The 15,622-nt window shown below is 39.5% G+C and overlaps 1 protein-coding gene across 1 annotated transcript in view; it reads right to left on the bottom strand.

The window, feature by feature from the left end:
* The window catches only part of SMYD3 (SET and MYND domain containing 3), a 519,877-nt gene that overhangs the window by 385,363 nt on the left and 118,892 nt on the right, over positions 1–15,622 (bottom strand). The window contains exons 3-5 of the mRNA XM_079763811.1: positions 12,325–12,432; positions 9,651–9,708; positions 7,212–7,348 (exon numbers count right to left, since the gene is read on the bottom strand). Of these exons, the coding sequence (XP_079619937.1) occupies positions 7,212–7,348; positions 9,651–9,708; positions 12,325–12,432 (303 nt within the window). The remainder of the gene's footprint in view (positions 1–7,211; positions 7,349–9,650; positions 9,709–12,324; positions 12,433–15,622) is intronic.

The raw sequence follows: 15,622 nt of genomic DNA, 5'->3' as shown, positions 1-15,622 counted from the left end.
CTCTCATTGATGTTTCTAACTCTCTATCCCTCTCTCTTCCTCTCTGCAAAAAATCAATAAAATGTATTTAATAAATAAATAAATAAATAAATAAATAAATAAATAAATAAAATGTGGTCCTATATGAAACTCTGGAAGCCCTCAAGGGGCAAATACACACACACACACCCCTGACCTTTCAAAACAATGAAGGTAATATTCTTCCCACACATTAGCCTACCACAACACGTAAGTAACAAAACACCAGCGTATCCAGAATGAGAGCCAAGAGAACTGAAATGTTAAGATTAATAACTGAACATACCATGAACAACTTGTTCTTGCTTTTTACTGAGGTTTTTACCATTCTTTTCAGCAAATAAAAAGGACAAAAAAAGTTAATTAGTAATTTTTCCTCCATGTTGATATAGATGCTCTACTAAAATTATGAGGTTATGGCAAAACATCATATAGATTAGTTATTATCACTTAATGTCTAATGGCATATACCACCCAAATGCAAGTATGTATCTCAATCAAAAATATTGTTACTCTTTCTTTTCATATTATGAATTAGCAAGATTCTTGATTTAACATATCCTCCATTGTTACTCTAATGAAAAAAGTCTCCAATAAAAAAGAATTTACCACTAATAAAACTGAATGTAAAATTTAAGTATCACAGTACCAAAATAAAACACCTTCTAAAACCTCACTTTCAAAGCTATACAATCACAGTGTATATTGCAAAAACCAGCTGCAACTCACAGCATTAAAAATTAAGAGTCTGGAAGGGCAAGTTCTGGAGGTCACATATGTGCCCTAAAGAATAAAAATAACATGCTACCAGGAGAATTGTTATTTTGTTTGAAAGGAAAAGGGAGGGAATATCTTCCCAAATAGATGTGGAATTTCTAATCAAAAAATCCCGTGGCGGTTGTGCCATGTTATGAAGTTAACAAGCACTTTGCTGGGCTCTGGAAACACCAATGATGGCATGTTTTGTGATTAGGAGGTCACTTTTACTCTCGCTGCTTCCAATTTACGGTCTGTTTTTGAAACATTGTATGCAACTCGCTTATTTTCTGCTTTATTTTTCAGATCTTATCACATTTCGTGTCTACCAAATGCATTTTTAGAAAAGGAAGTTGTAAGTTCAGAAAAAAAATAATAAAGTACATTTTTCTACAACCTATATCCTGTGCATAGAAAATAAGCTCAAAACTAGGCCTACTGACATTAAGTTATTAATAACCATTACCAATTATCGATATAATAATTATCAATGTACATTCCGAGGGATGGAATAGAGAAATACTATACCTTCCATGCCATTTCGGGGAATTATAGCAGGATAAGCGAATAACTTTTATATTTAACTCCATCTTTTTAAGATGCATGTGTTAGAAACCCTTTGTTCATTGGAGAAAGCTTGTGTTTACATTTCCTACATGCTATCCCAAGGAGCTACTCTGAAATCATGGAGTTGTTATGAGTGCAGGACACGGTATATGATTTCTGTCCACAATAGCTATCGGCTGAAACCAAGTCAGTTACTAAGGGAAAGGTACTTTATCCTGTTTGCAAAATTTCTTCTCAAAGATAGTAATTCTCAGCACCTCAAGAGAAGCCAGCACTGGGCAAAACTGGGAGCAATCCCCGGAGATTCTGGTTTACAGTCAGTCGCAGGTGGCACTCTAGATCAGCGGTCGCCACCCAGTGGTCCGGGGACCACTGGTGGTCCATGAGGTCTGAGAGGTTGGCAACCGCTGCTCTAGATGACAGCACAGGGAGACATAGGACACTGCAGTCTGACAGCAGAACATGAATAAAGCCGGCAGTAGAGGGCAGGAGTAGTAGTGGGAGACACTCCAAGTACTTTTATCTGTGAAGTTGATTTTATTATTATTCCCATTTACAGATGGGGAGATTGAGGTTGAGGGCATTTCAATTACTTGCCTGAGAAAGCGATTTAACCATATATTATTCAGTGCCCTGTGGAGAGTGGCTACAGGGTTTGGACAGGTTCAAGCCTCAGACTAATGAGACGGCACGGTCCTCTCGTGGCAAAGCCACGTGCAAGTCCCAGCTTGGAGGGCAAAGCCCTCCCAGCACAATTATAGCCAAAGGCTATGATGTAAGCTTGACCTTATGGTCCGAACCTGTGGTCCCAGGTGGCTGAGTGATATGGGCTGCGGGAGGTGCAGCAAATGCTGCCAAAACAAAGCTTGATAGAGTTCAGGTGCATGTAATTGAGTAGATTCAAAACCCACAAGAACATTGTAAACATCTTGACCATGCCTTTGCTTTGCCTCATGGGATCTGGCTATAAAATAAAGACTCGGCTTGCAGGCTGTGGCACTGTCTCTCCATCTGAGAGCAGCATACCACCTAGACCCCGCTTTATTCTCTTGTCTGTCTTCTTTAATCCTTCACTGCCCCCACCCCCTCAGGTTCACCCTTGGCAGTGCTGAGCGCAGCCCAGTGCCCCATTCAATGTATCCTCTGTCATTTTCTCCACTTTTGAGGTTTATATTATTGTTCATATATACATTTTCTATATTTGTAGTAAATGTTTAGAACTCAATCAGTAGACTGAACCACTGCAATTGTCATGCCAAGATAAACCCGTTTTGAAATATATCAGGAAATTGTGTTTGAAAATAGAAGTAGAGGGGGAAAATATGGGATGAGAAGGAGGAGGGGATTGCAGAGATGGAGACACATAGTTCTCTTCCCTAACAATCTAGCAGAGTCGGCACAGATGAATTTGGCCTCTATTTTTCATGAACATATAAGTAACTGCATGTCTCCTGTGCTCTCACTGACAAGCATCTGCAATGCACCTCCTACCCTTTGGCCACCTTCATTCGTGTCAGTAGCAACCATCACGCTCCTCCTACCTCATACCTTTATTTCCATTCAGGCACACCTCGCCCTCCCCTCACGTAACACAATCTAAAAATAAAAACTGCACTGCAAATAAGCCTTCAAGCAAATCACTTCAGTCTGTCCATCCAAACAGATCATCACCCCACAGCACCCACTCTGGAGGAATTCTGGAGGTACTATTACCCTCACACATTTTCTATTGTCAAAATGCAAAACCAGCATTTTAAACAACAAGCTTTTATTCAAAGGTTCTAAGTATAACTGCTATGTTCCACAGGTAGCAGCTACCTTTCAGATCTGCAGAGGGGATCGATCTTTTCCTCCGCTCCCCTGTCCCAGCCACTCTTCTAGACCACTGTCTACAACTGTTTCCCAGCACCATCCACTCTCCTGAAGTTCCAGCATCCATTTCACTTCCTACCTGAAGTTCTCCATGGTGCCCTCTCAAAAAAGTTCTCATTCCTATGTCTCACGCTACTTAAATTTACAGCCAGGCAACAAACTCATAAGTGGAGAGGATATATTTATACAGCAAACTCCTACAATCTAAACCTCAAGTGCTCCCAGATAAGAAATAGCTTAAAGGAGTTCATCACCACCAAACCAATATTACAAGAAATGTTAAAGGGACTTCTTTAAGAAGAAATTTTTTAAAAGATCAAAAACATAAATAATAAAATGGCAATAACCACATACCTATGAATAATTCCTTTAAATGTAAATGTATTCAATGCTCCAATCAAATACATAGGTGGCTGAATGGATAAGAAAATGAGACCTTTACATATGCTGCCTACAAGAGACTCACTTCAGATAGGAACACACAGACGGAAAGGAAAGGGATGGAAAAAGGTATTTCAGGAAAATGGAAACAAACGAACAAAAAGGCTGGGGTGGCAATATTTACTCCAGACTTTAAAACAAAGACTGTAACAAGAGACAAAGAAGGACCCAGCAATTCCACTTCTGGGTATTTATCCGAAGAAACCCCAAACACAAATCCCAAAGACATACACATCCATATGTCCATTGCAGCCTTCCTTATAATAGCTAGGATATGGATGCAACCTAAGTGTCCATCAGTCGATGCATGGATGAAGAAGTGGTGCATATATACAATGGAATATTAGTCAACCATAAAAAATGAAATCTTGCCATCTGCAACAACATGAATGGACTTGGAGGGTATTATGCTAAGTGAAATAAGTCAAAGACAAATGCCATATGATTTCACTTATATGTAGACTCTAATAAACAAAATAAATGAACAAACAAAACAGAAACAAATTCATAGATACAAAGACAGACTGGCGGTTGCCAGAAGGGAAGGGAGTTGGGACCCTGGGTGAAAAAGGGGCAGTGATGAGGAAGTACAAATTCGTAGTTACAAATAGTCATGGGGATGTAAAGTACAGCATAGGGAATATAGTCAATAACATTGTAGTAACTATGCATGGTGTCAGATGGGTACTAGACTTACTGTGGTGATCACTTAATAACATTTATAAGTGTATAATCACCACTATGTTGTACTCACTGAGGTTTATTGCTTTGATAGGTAATTTTCAGATTTAGAATTAACTACACATTTATATATTACTCAGTTAACATTGAGTAATAGACATTTTAAAATATTTTTTATGAATATTAATAACACCAGTAATTAACACTTGAAATTTTACAAACAATAGAAACAACTGTCACTAAACAGCCACAGACTTAATGAAGTTACAGTTATCATAAAGTATATTTTTATCTTTCAGTAGGTGTTACTTTATATAGTGCTTAGCATCAAAAAAGCCTGGATGCACTGTATATAGGTTATCCACAACAGATTATAATTTTCAGAAGAATATAAAATAAATATTGGAAACTCCCCAGATGCATAAGTAATATTTTCTAACATTTTTTTTATTAATTGGGGAGAGAGAGAGAGAGAGACCAATGATGAGAGAGAATCACTGATAGGTATCTGACCCTCTGTCCCTGTCCCAGGGGCATCAAGATGCATGTAAAGACTCAATCAGTGTCTTCTTTACCTGGACCCAAAACCCCTCAGAATCATTTCCTAAAAGCGCACTTCAGGTAGCTGCTGCCAGGAGACCACAGATCAAATATTAAATTAAACTTCTGTTCTCTCCCTAATCCAAGATTTTAGTGACCTGAAATATTTAAACAGATTTTTAGGCAATTATTTTAAAACTAGTGGCCCAGTGCATTGATTCATGCACATTTAAAGGAAATTAATTAGAAGAAATATTTTAATATCGCTATTTGCCCTTTCTCTATAATAGAAGTGTCAGAGATGAAAGAAAATTAGTAAAATATATATGAAAATAATATATAAATTGATTAATAAATAAACAATAAAGACTTGATATGATGTAACAACAAAGACTTGATATAAAAACAATGAAAACATGATATAAAAACAACAAAAATATAATATAAAAACAACACTGATAAAAACAATGACTGATAAATTGATTAAACTTATTCTAATATCTCCCTGTACATCACATTAAGAGTAAAAACACTTTCAGAGTGCTTGACTAATTTCCCTTGGGATGAAGTATTTACAACTTTAACTTTAACATCACATGCTCTTCAAACTCAAGAAAAAGCAACTAGTATAACTGACCATGTTCGAAAATGGTTCAGGTAGGAATATTCCTACTCTGTCTAGAGTTTGTCTTTGTGATTTATTAATAGTCATTGCAAATGCTGGCATCATGGGAAACTGTCTTCAAATTAATTTAAATGGGAAGCCAGTGTCCGACGGGGACAATTGTGCCAAGAGTTGGTCTTCAGACATATTCTGTTAATGACTCTGCTTTCTTTCAGCTTCAGAATGTCAACAAAAACAACCAAATTCATGATTGACAATGACAGATCGAAACACATGTGTGTGATTGGTGCCAGGGAGAGCTTTATATGTGTCACACATGAGCGAGTCAATGTTTATTTTTAAATTGCCAGTGCGCATCATATGTATCGGTTGGTCGGTCGGACGGTCAGACAGATGGTCGGTCAATCACTTAGCCTTTTATATATATAGATAAGAAATTTTTATATTTCCCTATTATTTAGAATTCATTTAAGAAATGGATTCAATAAATTTTTCATTTCAATCAGACAAAAAAAAGTTAAGAGCCAAATGATTTCACTCATATGTGAGATATAAAACTAAAAACAACAAATGAACAAACAAGAAAAACAAACAAAAAACTTATAGACACAGACAACAGTATGGTGGACCAGATGGAAGAGGGTGGACCAGATGGGTCAAATATATGGTGACAAAAGATTTGATTTTAGGTGGTGGGCACACAATGCAATATACAGATGATGTATCATAGAATTGTACACTCGAAACCTATATAATATTATTAACCACTTCACCCCAATAAATGTAATTTAAAAGCAGGCTCTATTACTGAAACACCATGACAAAACTAAATGAATGCAATGGCAGAGTATGTCTTGAGAGCTGACAATGAACATACTTGGGTCATCCTTCATAATAAAAAGGCAATATGCAAATAACCATCACTCCGCTACGCCCACGATTGGGCGGTGGGAGGCTGGGGGGCGGGACTCGGGGTGGCATATCCAGCCATTGAGAGGCGCGGGACTCCCGCCCCCCCCCCCCCGCCTCTCAATGGCTGGATTGGCGGCCGCTGAGGGGGGCTGCCTCGGACACCCTGGACACCCAGCTCCGCTGCCATCAGAGGCGGGGAGCCGGCTGTCCGCACCCGGAACCCTGCCCAGCTCCGCTGCCATCGGAGGCGGGGAGCCGGTTGTCCGCACCCGGACCCCCTGCCCAGCTCCGCTGCCATCGGAGGCGGGGAGCCGGTTGTCCACACCCGGATCCCCTGCCCAGCTCCGCTGCCATCGGAGGCGGGGAGCCGGTTGTCCGCACCCGGATCCCCTGCCGTGCTCCCCTTCGTCAGCGCCTCAAGCCCCAGCAGCAGCGGCAGCGGCTGGGGATGAGCTGGTGATCCCAACAGCCTGGCAGCTCAGTGGCGGCGGCGGAGGCAGCATTGGGCCTGGGGACTGGCGAACAGGCAGAAGATGGCCCTGATCGCAGGAGGCTAGGCCTAGGGACCCTACCCGCACGATTGAATCGTGCGCTGGGCCTCTAGTTAATAAGAATACTGAATAAAACATTAGAAGTAAATACCCTTTTTAATATGAGTAATACATTCTTTCATTCTCTACTCATTACGGTAGGAGAGTGATATAAGACATGAAGGGTCCTGGATTTTCACAATCAACAACAAAATAAAGAGTGAAGGTAGATTTATAGCATTAGCAAAAATACCAAACTTCACACTTACTTTTGCAAAGCCTTCAAAGATGTCAAAGGAAGGTGGCAGTTGAGAAGCATCTTGTATTTCTTCCCTGATGTAAAGTTGAAATGTCATTGCAAGTTGCCTGAGGCCCTCTTTCTTATCTTCAGTCAGTTTGTTAATATCTTTTTTAAAGAGAAAATAAATAGCACAATCACACAGTGAACTTTTAATGGATAATTTTCAGGTGTTCAAAGGTAACTGTTAAACTAGATATTTCCTGCCCTAGATTCCATTCTGACAGAGAGCAAACACATATCTTTTTTATTTTTTGCCAACTACAAGTCATGATACATACATTAGCAATTAAATTCTGCCAATGTTCATCTATACTGTAAGATCAAACATTTATCAAAATAAAATAAATACACATACAGATGAAAAAATATTAGAAACAAAATCAGTAAAGATGTGTTACCACATTTTCTACATCATCCTGTACACATGTTCAAACATGGTAAGTACTTATTAAATCAGTGAATGTAAGCAAACTTTTCTATGAGACAATTTACAACAAGGTCATCTCCCAAGGGGCGGGGAGATAGAAAGTGAAAACTAAAAAGTTCAGCTGAAGTTCAAAGTGGTAAAATTTGTCATTAGAAAGCACATCAACAAGAAAATATGGATAATCTCAAGAAATCTCAACTTCAAATCATTTCTTGGTTGAATGAATAAACAAGATATGGTGCTACTTCAACTGAAACAGAAGAAAGTTCTACAGCCAATATCAGTTCATGTACATCACACAGGAGTGTTAAGATTAAGAATGCACAATTCAATTAATAAAGTTTGAGAGCATTTCACTTAAGGCAGTGTGTATAACATTGCTACTGAGCAAGGCTAATGTTAATAGTGAAACTCATCCCAAGAGATGTTAATTACTTAGCAATAAGATTTTTTAAAAAAAATTACTAATTAGTTCTCTATTAAAACTTGAAAAGATACATCATTTGAACTAGAGCATAACTCGGTTGCTCAAGTCAGGTCTACATATATTCTTTAAATTACTTGTTCAGTAGAACAATTAACCCAGTTATTTCTTCTTTTCTTTTCAAAACAGTGGGAAAACATATATAACATAAAATTTACCACCTTAACCATTTTTAACTGTACAGTTCAGTAGTATCAAATACACTCACATTGTTATGCAAAATCACCACTATCTATCTCTATAATACTTTTCACCTTTTAAACTGAAACTCTATACCCATTAAACAATAATTTCCCATTCATCCCTTCCCACAGCCCCTGTGAACCACCATTTTATGTTCTGTCTTCATGATCTGGACTATTCTAAGTACTTCATAGAAGTGGAATCATACAGTATTTGTCTTTCTGAGATTACCTTATTTCACTTAGTATAATACCCTCAAGATTCATCCATGTTGTAGCATATGTCAGAATTTCCTTCCTTTTTAAGGCTGAATAATATTCCATTGTGTATACATAACACATTCTGCTTATCTATTCATCCATTGATAGACATTTGGTTGCTTCCATGTTTTAGCTATTGTGACTAATACTGCTATAAATATGGATGAATAAATATTTGCTTTCAATTATTTTGAGTGTATAACCAGAATCCAGGGATGTAATGTCATTATAGTTTTAATTTTTTGAGGCACCTCCATACTGTTTGCCCTAGCAGCCATCCCATCCTTCATTCCTACCGACAGTGCACAGGGTTCCAATTCCTCCACATGCTCGCCAACACTTGTTTTCTCTTTTTTTTCCTATAGTTGCCATCCTAATGGGCTGAGATGATTATCTCACTGTAATTTTGATTTGCATCTCTCTAATGATTGGTGATACTTAAACAATAATGTATTATCACTGGCAAGTGGGATCCCATCACCATAAATCTGTACTAGATTCATCTCCAACACAAATCTTAAACTGTGTAGCCAATTTACTCTATGAGCTCTGGCTACTTTTGCGCTGAAGTCATCCACAAACTCAATGAAGAGTATCTGTGCCAATATGAAAGAAAAACAAACCTTTCCATTAACATTCGGACTTGGAAAGCCCAAGTAGCTTGGCCAACAGGAGAAGAACAATGCTCAATGCTGTTAGAGAGCCTAGGTCACCTGTGTTTCGAACAGGGAGCCTAAATGTTCCCTGGAACACCACAACCCCACCCTGTTCACATCACTGTTTCCTGACATCAAAAGGAAATCAAGAGTGGGAAGAAGAGAGGAAGGGAAGGAGAAGCAAGAAAAATTATTTTGTCAACTGAACTAGGGGTTACATTCCCCTCACTGCCTAACCTAGCACTTTACAAACTCCTGTATGGCCAAAGCTACCCCAGAATAAATTAAATACGCTCGTGTTAGATTTCCCTCACATAACAGAGAGACAAAAAACAAAGCAATTCATCAGCTCAGCAAATAAATGACAGGATTTTTTTTTATGCTGATAATCACTTACTTGATTCCAGATCATAAAATGAGTAAAGTTTCTCCGACTCAGAGGGGGTTTCTTCCATCTATGAAGTAAAGGCGGAAAATACCAAAACAATTTCAAGTTTTCCAATATATAAATAAATAAATATGTTTGAGTATCTTTAGACATTTAATGAAAGTCTATTAAAAAAGTAAATTTTTATCCAGTATATTTCTTCTCTTCACCACTTTCTTAGAGTTCAATTATTTAATCAGTAACAACTTTAAAACAAAAATTGTGACTTAACCACCAGCTTAATTTCCAAATGCAAAACTCTCTTATAAGATTTCATTCTTTTATTTTTTCCACAGCTCTATCCACGCTGTAAGAATTTTATTACAAATTATCATAAAAAAGCAAAGATGGATCAATAAAAATAAGAATTTATTACAAACTGTACAACCTTGGGCAAGTTACTTAACCTTGAGTCAAGAGGAATCAATGTTGTTATCTGGGACATGAGAGTAGTAACAGCAGCTGATTCATAGGACTGCTATGGGGTGAAATGAGGTGTATCAGGTAAAGCCATTATCACAGGGCCTGGAGATAGAAAGGGCTCTATGGAAAGTATTTCACAACTAGAAGCCCGGTGCATGGAATTCATACACTTGGGGGGCCGTCCCTCAGCCTGGCCTGGGCCCTCCCGCAGTCCAGGAGCTCTTAGGGGATGTCCGACTGACAGCTTAGGCCCACTCCCCGTTGTACATCCTTAGCACTGCCGTGGAGGCGGGAGAGGCTCCGCCACTGCCACTGTGCTCGCCAGCCTTGAGCCTGGCTTCTGCGTTAAGTGCCTGCCCCCTGGTGGTCAGTGCACATCATAGCGACCAGTTGTTCTGCCGTCGGGCCGAAACCAACTCTCAGACATCCCCCGAGGAGTCCCAGATTGCGAGAAGGTGCATGCCAGGCTGAAGAACCCCACCTGTGCACGTTCAGGGCCAGGGAGGGACACGGGAGGTTGGCCAGCCAGTGAGGGACCGCGGGAGGCCTCCAGAGCGTATCTGGCCTATCTTGCTCGGACCCCAGCAGCAAGCTAACCTACCAGTCAGAGCGTCTGCCCCCTGGTGGTTGGTACATGTCATAGCGACTGGTCGACCAGTTGACTGTCTGCCCCATGGTGGTCAGTGCACATCATAGTGAACGGTTGAGCAGCCTTAGCCTATCATTAGCATATTACGCTTTGATTGGTTGAACGGATGACCAGATTACCAGACACTTAGCATATTAGGCTTTTATTATATAGGATTGCTTCCTTTAGACTTTGATTCAGTAGATCAGGGGTGGTGACTGAGAACTAGGACCTTCGGTGATTCTGAAGCAACCCATTTCTGCTCTAACAGTGGTTGTCTATCTGTTTAATATTAATAAAGTAGAAAAAAAGTTCACACTCAAATATAATGGTGATTAAACTTTTAATATCCAGTGGTTAAACAAATGCATAATGATGAAAATTGCTCTGAATTTATTAATGCTTTGAAATAAATTTGTATGTTTTAACACAATGTACACATAGTAGTAAATATGTATGTTGCATATTCAGTCGAAAGACAATGCCCATTTGGTATTGCAAATCCTTCATTAAGATGTAACTGAAATATAACATTGCATTAGTTTTATGAAATATAATCATACTTTTACATTCTTAAATACCCTATAAAATTTCATAGCCCCCCCAAAAAAGGTCCATACAAAACAGGAGAGAATGGAGCTAGAGCTTGCAATAATTGAGAGGTACTCATGCTAAAGCCTGACCCCAAAAATCTGGACAGCGGGGGATGTCACAGAATCCACTAGCTGCTTTGGCAGAGCAAGGAGAAGAACTGAAGACACAATTTCACTGAATCTTGACTGTAAATAAAAAAATAAGTGCTCTTCCATGTAAGATTAATTATCATAAAATGAAAATCTCAGTTGAAGAGACAACAACAAGAATTACATACAGACCCTGTGCATTAGTTCACAGTAGAAAAGTAATAAAGGCAACGTAACAGATTCCACTAACATCTCAAGTGACAAATGCAGGACCTCCTGTCTCCGATCCCAGGAGATCACACCCAGGGCCTTCAAAGAGGGGCCGTGCACGTCATTACTGCCACTGATGCTGTGACTGAAAACAGCAAGCTGTTGACTTAAGACACTCCCCATAATAATCCACCTTCTACTGGATTTAATAGGGATTTAAATTCAGCCTTAAATAAGAATAATACATGTGTCCTGTCATCCCATGCAGGAAGAGGTCCCCGGGTTCAATTCCCCATCAAGACACATGCCCTGGTTGTGGGCTCCATCCCAAATAGGAGGCAGCCAATCGATGTTTCTCTCTTTCAAATCAATAAAAACGTATTTTTTTAAAGAATAATATATGCAGCCCTAGCCGGTTTTGCTCAGTGGATAGAGCGTCAGCCTGTGAACTGAAAAGTCCCGGGTTCGATTCCGGTTAAGGGCACATGCCTGGGTTGCGGGCTCGATCCCCAGTGGGGGACTTGCAGGAGGCAGCCGATCCATGATTCTCTCTCATCATGGATGTTTCTATCTCTCTCTCCCTCTCCCTTCCTCTCTGAAATCAATAAAAATATATATTTTTTAAAAAGAATAATATATACAAATGTGAGTGCTTTTGTTAAATTACAAACCAAGAATATTTCACACGTTATCTACTCACAAGTTTGACAACAATTCTGCCAAGAAGCCGGACGGAATCGGGAGGATATCTGGGTTTGCAGCTTTTGAGGCATTTGCATTCCCGCTTGTGGTCTGGCCAAGCTTTCTTCTGTGGAGATAAGAGTGGGGAGAGCATACAAGACATAAAAATTTACTTCCATTTACACTGGTTTGGGAGTTATCAACATTAATTTCAAACGCCTAAATATAACTTCAAAATAGAAAATGAAAGCAATATTTTTAAAGATTCAGTCTTTACCCAGTATGCAGTTACCAGGCTTGGGCACTAAGAGTTTCTGCTTCACCTCTGTCCTTTCATTTGCCCCCACCCCCCCCCCACCCCGCCCTGCATTATTACCTGGGTGGTGGAGTCCAAACAAAGAATCATTATGACTTACTTAATAATTCATAAGATGGCCTTTTACAGATTAAACAGGATGGGATAGTAGACAGTGACTTTGAATATAAAAGGAAAATACACTCCAAATTAGAAAACAAAACACATGGTTCAGGAAAATCAAAACAGAGCAGATAGCCTTCTGCATTTCCTGCTACTACAGTGAGCACAGACATATCAGTAGAGCTAACATCACAAAAAATATCAAACCTTTGTGTTTTTTAAGCTAACATAGAAAAGGGGTTATTAGCTAAAATGACCAAATGCCCTGTTTGCCCAGGAATGTCTTATTTATGTTGTCCTTATTACTAGTGCCCCTTTTCATTCAGAAAATGTAGTGTGGGTGATAAATTAGAAGGTCACTTAACCCATGATCCCAGCCATGTGCGGGGGTGGCTGAAGAGAAGAGACGAGTGGGCCAGTCACCAATCTTGTGACTCGGGATGAGAGGGCTAAAGGGAAGGACATCCTCTCTGAGTCTTGGGTCAGAAATGCCCCGGCTCCCCTCCTGTGGGTGACATCCACATGAAAAGAAATGCCAGGCTATCTAATATGAAGCCCTGGGGGAGGAGAGACAGCTAGACCAAATGTCCAGTATGTTCTATTTTCCCAACAGGAGTTGGAAGTCCCATCATTGAAATGCCCAATGCTCACAACACAACACTTCTTATTTCAGAAACTGTAAGTCTGCTTCCCAGATCCTGGGCCTAAAAATCTCCCTAGAAGGAACTCTCTCTTTTCCACTTACAGCACAAACATGCAGCACAACCAAAAACGTCACAAGAGCTGCAGCTACTTTGAAACTGACTTGGATTCAAGTTCAAGCCAGCATTTTGCTCAGAACGGCTACCCCTGTCAAGTTGTTGGGGGAAGGCGTGGTTGGTTGTCTGCGGCTACTTCCTAATAACCCCAATCCTGGAGACCTCGTTTACAGGGGGTACGTCACTTCTTTCATCAACTCTACTCACGGTTGGTTACCTCACCTCATCCTTCATACCCACTGGAGCAATGCTCTGAATGGGATGCTTATAATCTTTTTTCTTAGTATGTATACGTCTCACTTCTAAACAAGACTGAGCTGCTTCAAAGTAAAAATGTATATAAAATAAGGTTGTGAAACTGGAAACAAAAAATGTTAAAATTATGAAAAAAATATTATAGCATTTGCTTCATATTCTACAGTGTGCCACACACATGACCAGGCAATTAACAAAGATTTTCCTTTCACAATAATCCAAAAGGTAGATCCTTACATTATAGATGAAGAAAGTAAAGCTCGACAGCAGGGATCTAACTAATAAGCTACATAAACATGAAAGGGGAGAGTAAAAATCCTTAGTATGCTAAGCATGAGAGCTAAATAATTACTGTGCTGTGAGCTACATTTATTTGAGTTGCCTTACAGGCAAGGAAAAGAAAAAAAAAAAGCATAATAGCTTATCTAATTCTCACTTGACAGAAAAGAAAAACGCACAGCTCTACCAAGTAGTACATCACAGGAGGAATTTATTCTGAGTGCTAATCAACATACTGGACAATGTCTTCAACAATAGTCTACAACTACAATGCCCTTCATACCGCCACTTCTCATGTCAGTACTCACTAACAGGCATAATATTAAAACATAACTCAGTGGGGGAAACGTTTCTATTGTTCAGGGAGCTAGTCCTGGAATAGCAATTAGCAATTGCCAACATGTGTAAGATCCCTAAAAAAAATATGGCTCCATTGTCAAATAAGATTGAAAACCACAACATAATAAAGACCCTGCTGGGAGATTCCAAGTGCTCTGTTTAGCTTACTAGAAGTTGTAAACAGCTCTGCGTTGAAGAAACTTGTATGTATTAGTTAACACAGTTTCCCATGATTGGAACTGCCATCCTGTGGACGTTGGGCTGTCGAGACCGACTCAGACAAACCTGTGTGCTTTCTTTCCTTCATCTGGTCCTGGAATGAGAGTGGGTTCAGCAGTCAAGCCAAATCTCACTCGCAATGAGAGAAAACCAGGGTGCTGAAGTTTCTGACTGCCGACTGAAGAGAGGATCATAAGTGTGGTGGGGAAGTTTGCATTTGAGGTAGACGTCAAGAAGCCCGACAGGTGCCCTCAGTGGGTGGCTGTGTGGGCAGGAATGAGCCACGCGGGGGCAGGGGGGTCTCTGACAGAGAGAGCTCCTTGGGCTCTGTTCAAAGCCGGGGGAACTGTGGGCTGAAAAAGGACTGCACCCCGAAAGTAAGGCTGAGATACAGCTTCTAGTCAACACTTAACTACAAAGGCTCCCTCATGCCTCCTTTGGTAAAACCTCCAGCTTTGAGCAGCTCAGCTTGCCAAAGTGAAGTAACTACAGAATGCTCCCCTAGGTAACGAACCAATTGATCCGTTAGATGACATTTTTTAAACATCCAAATGTTAGTGAATTCTTATCAAAAACAATTTAGGACTTGAGCATAATTAATATTGAGCTTTCATTTCTCAACAATAATTAGAAACTAGACATTATGTTTCTCAAGGCTATTATTCCTAGATCACTGCATGAAAACATCAGACAACATATTTTTCTTCCCATTTACTTTGGCAAAAAAGATACTCATTCTTTTCATCTAAAAGCCAAATCAGATCTATATAAATATTATATTATAAATGATCACATCACTTGAAATTGGTCGGTAATATAGTATCAGCTTTACAGCCTACTCCATTTCTTACCATGATATTAAAATCCATGTTTTTACAACATTAATTGTTAGGACTTAATGTTCACCATCACTTCTTAATAAGGCTTACTAACGGAAGCATACCAAGGAAAGGCTTACAACAAAATCTTTGAAGTTACTGCATTTGACTTTGAATCAAAACCCCACAATCACACAAAAACATTAGGCATTATCTTCACTCTACAAACTT

The sequence above is a fragment of the Cnephaeus nilssonii genome (assembly GCF_951640355.1).
Source record: "Cnephaeus nilssonii genome assembly, chromosome: 23".
Lineage (NCBI taxonomy): Eukaryota > Metazoa > Chordata > Mammalia > Chiroptera > Vespertilionidae > Cnephaeus > Cnephaeus nilssonii.
Note: the sequence above shows the minus strand (reverse complement) of the source record. Positions and strands in the feature narration are given on the sequence as shown.